At 53.5% G+C, this 2,551-nt stretch overlaps 1 protein-coding gene across 1 annotated transcript; it reads right to left on the bottom strand.

Annotated features, from left to right (window-relative positions):
• Positions 1 to 962: 962 nt before the first annotated feature.
• Positions 963 to 1,403, bottom strand: ETH_00016505 (AGC kinase, putative; the record flags this gene model as incomplete). The annotated part of the gene is made up of 1 exon (XM_013379164.1): positions 963 to 1,403. One exon carries the CDS (start codon positions 1,401 to 1,403, stop codon positions 963 to 965), a length of 441 nt encoding a protein of 146 aa, XP_013234618.1.
• Between the last annotated feature and the right edge of the window lie 1,148 nt (positions 1,404 to 2,551).

Raw genomic sequence — 2,551 nt, 5'->3', positions numbered from 1 at the left:
CCCTAAACCCTAAACCCTAAACCGTAGGCTGAGGATTCACTTGAGAAGCGCCGGAGCAACGCGGGGCGGGGCTGAAGCCGCGCAGGTGGACGCCTGAAAGCCCGAGGGCTTGGGGCCCAGGGTTCAGGGCCAGGGCCTAGGGTTTAGGGTTTAGGGTTTAGGGTTTGCCTGGAGGAGTCGATTCTGCAGGCAAAGCCGAAGTCCACCAACTTGGGACGGCCCGAAGAATCCAAAATGACATTTGAGGCTTGGAGGTCTCTGTGGGCCCAGCCTGCTGCATGCAGGTGTTCGAGGGTTACTGTTATCTGCAGCACAAACCCTAAACCCTAAACACTAAACCCTAAACCCCAAACCCTAAACCCTGAGCCCTAAGCCCTAGGCGCTAGACGCTCCGCGCGGGGGGCCAGGCGCAAGCTGGCGGAACCCTGGGCGCTAAACCCTAAACCCTGAGGGCCCTTCCGGCGGACGCACAGCCAAACCCTAAACCCTAAACCCTAAACCCTAAACCCTAAACCCTCAAGAGGTAGACCGCTTCAGAGTTTGGGGTTTGGAGCTCAGGGTTTAGGTCAGCGCCTAGGGTTACCCTCCACGTCCCACGACAGCTGTCCTCCACGCAGCCCCAAAACCCAAAACCCTAAACCCTAAACCCTAAACCCTAAACCCTACCTCTGCAGCATACCACCGGGCCCGCTCCAGACTTAGGGCCCCCCCAAGTCTTATGTGCTTATAAAGGGGCCCCCCATCAACAAGACTAAAAACGAAATAAAGAAAAGCTCCTTCCCTGAAGCTTTCTTCCCTGTGCACAAACAACGAGGGTTTAGGGTTTAGGGTTTAGGGTTTAGGGTCCGGGGCTTCGGCTGGGGCTGAGGGTTTAGCCGCAAAGCTAGGGTTTACGCAGCAGCAGCAGGAGCCGACATCTGAAACACCCAAAGATTCAGGGTTTAGGGTTCAGGGATTAGGGTTTACAGGGTGTGGCATCTGTGCTGCAAATTAGGGTTTAGCTTGAGGGCCTCCAAACACTTTCTTTCCCCCCAAAGATGCTCCGCCTGCTTCGCCGACTTTATCGAGCTGAGGGGGACTTCTTTCACTGCAAAGTAGTTGTTGTTGTTGCTGCTGTTGCTGCTGCAGCTGCTGCTGCTGCTGTTGCTGCAAGTGATAGGACCAGCGCCGCTGGAACTGTCGGCGTCGTCGGTGCCCCGCTGTTGCTGCTGCTGCTGTTGCTGCTGCTCCTGCCGCTGCTGCTGCTGCTGCTGTTGCTGCTGCTGCTGCTGCTGCACTAGCCACACTGTCGACTTGCTGCAGGAAGCAAGGGCCTCCACTTTCCTGTACCCTCGGACGAGGGTACCGGGGCCCCCAGCAGTAGGGCAGCGCAGGGGGACTCCCCTGGCCGCGAGGGTATCCATCGGGCCCCTAGGGTTCAGGGTTTAGGGTTTAGGGTTTAGGGGTTAGGGTTTGGGGTTTAGGGTTTGGAGTTCACGTCCAGGTCCAGGCTCGAGGGTCGAGGGTTTAGGGTTTAGAGCTCGTGCTCTAGCAAGTCGAAGGTTTAGAGACTAGGGTCTAGGGTCTAGGAATTGACCCTGAGGTCTGGGGTTCAGTGTCTAGGGTTTGAAATTTAGGGTTTACGGTTTAGGGTTTAGGGTTTAGGCCGTGGCTGGAAGGTTCTGCTGCAGCAGCGGCCAGCGAGCAACAGAAGATGCCCAGGGGGCCCCCGAGAAGAAAGTTGAAGAAGAAGAAGAACTGCATTAAATGAATTATTCAATTTAAATTAATTTAATTTAATTTAATTAATTTATTTTAATTTATTTTATTTTAATTCATCGATTTAAATTCGGAAGACACGGCCTCAATGCTTGCTGCGCAGCAGATCAACCAGAGCCCCGAGACGATGCTCAGTGCGCTCTAAACCCTAAACCCTAAACCCTAAACCCTAAACCCTAGCTTCTAGACTTGAACCCTAAACCCTAACTCCGGTAGTCTAACCTTAAACCCCAAACCTTACGCCCTAGCCTCCAGCTAAACCCTTGTTAGAAGTGTACAAGAGCCTAGGTTTATAGGGAGGCCCTCGAGGGCTTAGGGTTTAGGGTTTAGGGTTAAGAAGGCTCAATCACTTTGCCGAAACAACTCGAATGCAGATCTACTCAGCCACGGAACGCCGGCCTGCAGCCCTAAACCCTGAAGCCTAGAAGCTACACCCTAAACCCTAAACCCTAAACTCTAAACCCTAGTTTGCCGAGCCAAACTAACAAGCTAGTAAGGGCCCCCAAACCCTTATAAAGCCATGAACTCTTAAACTATCTAGAGGGCCCCAGGGGCCCACCAAACCCTTCCTAGGGGCCCCTAAAAGGTTCTAGGGGGGCCCCTAGGGGCCCCCAGGCCTTCATTTGTCACATTTCTAGGGTTTAGGGTTTAGGTTTTAGGGTTTAGAAGTGCGTGCGGGCCCCCAAAAGGGGCCCTAAAGAGCAACTTCTTTTCGCTTCTTTGAGCTCAGGCTCACGGGGGCCCCCTCTAGCTTTCTTTTTTCTTTTTTCTGCTTTGAAGTACCCTTTTTTCC

Source organism: Eimeria tenella, genomic scaffold, assembly GCF_000499545.2.
Source record: "Eimeria tenella Houghton genomic scaffold, Eth_scaff1514, whole genome shotgun sequence".
In the NCBI taxonomy this organism is placed as follows: domain Eukaryota; phylum Apicomplexa; class Conoidasida; order Eucoccidiorida; family Eimeriidae; genus Eimeria; species Eimeria tenella.
Note: the sequence above shows the minus strand (reverse complement) of the source record. Positions and strands in the feature narration are given on the sequence as shown.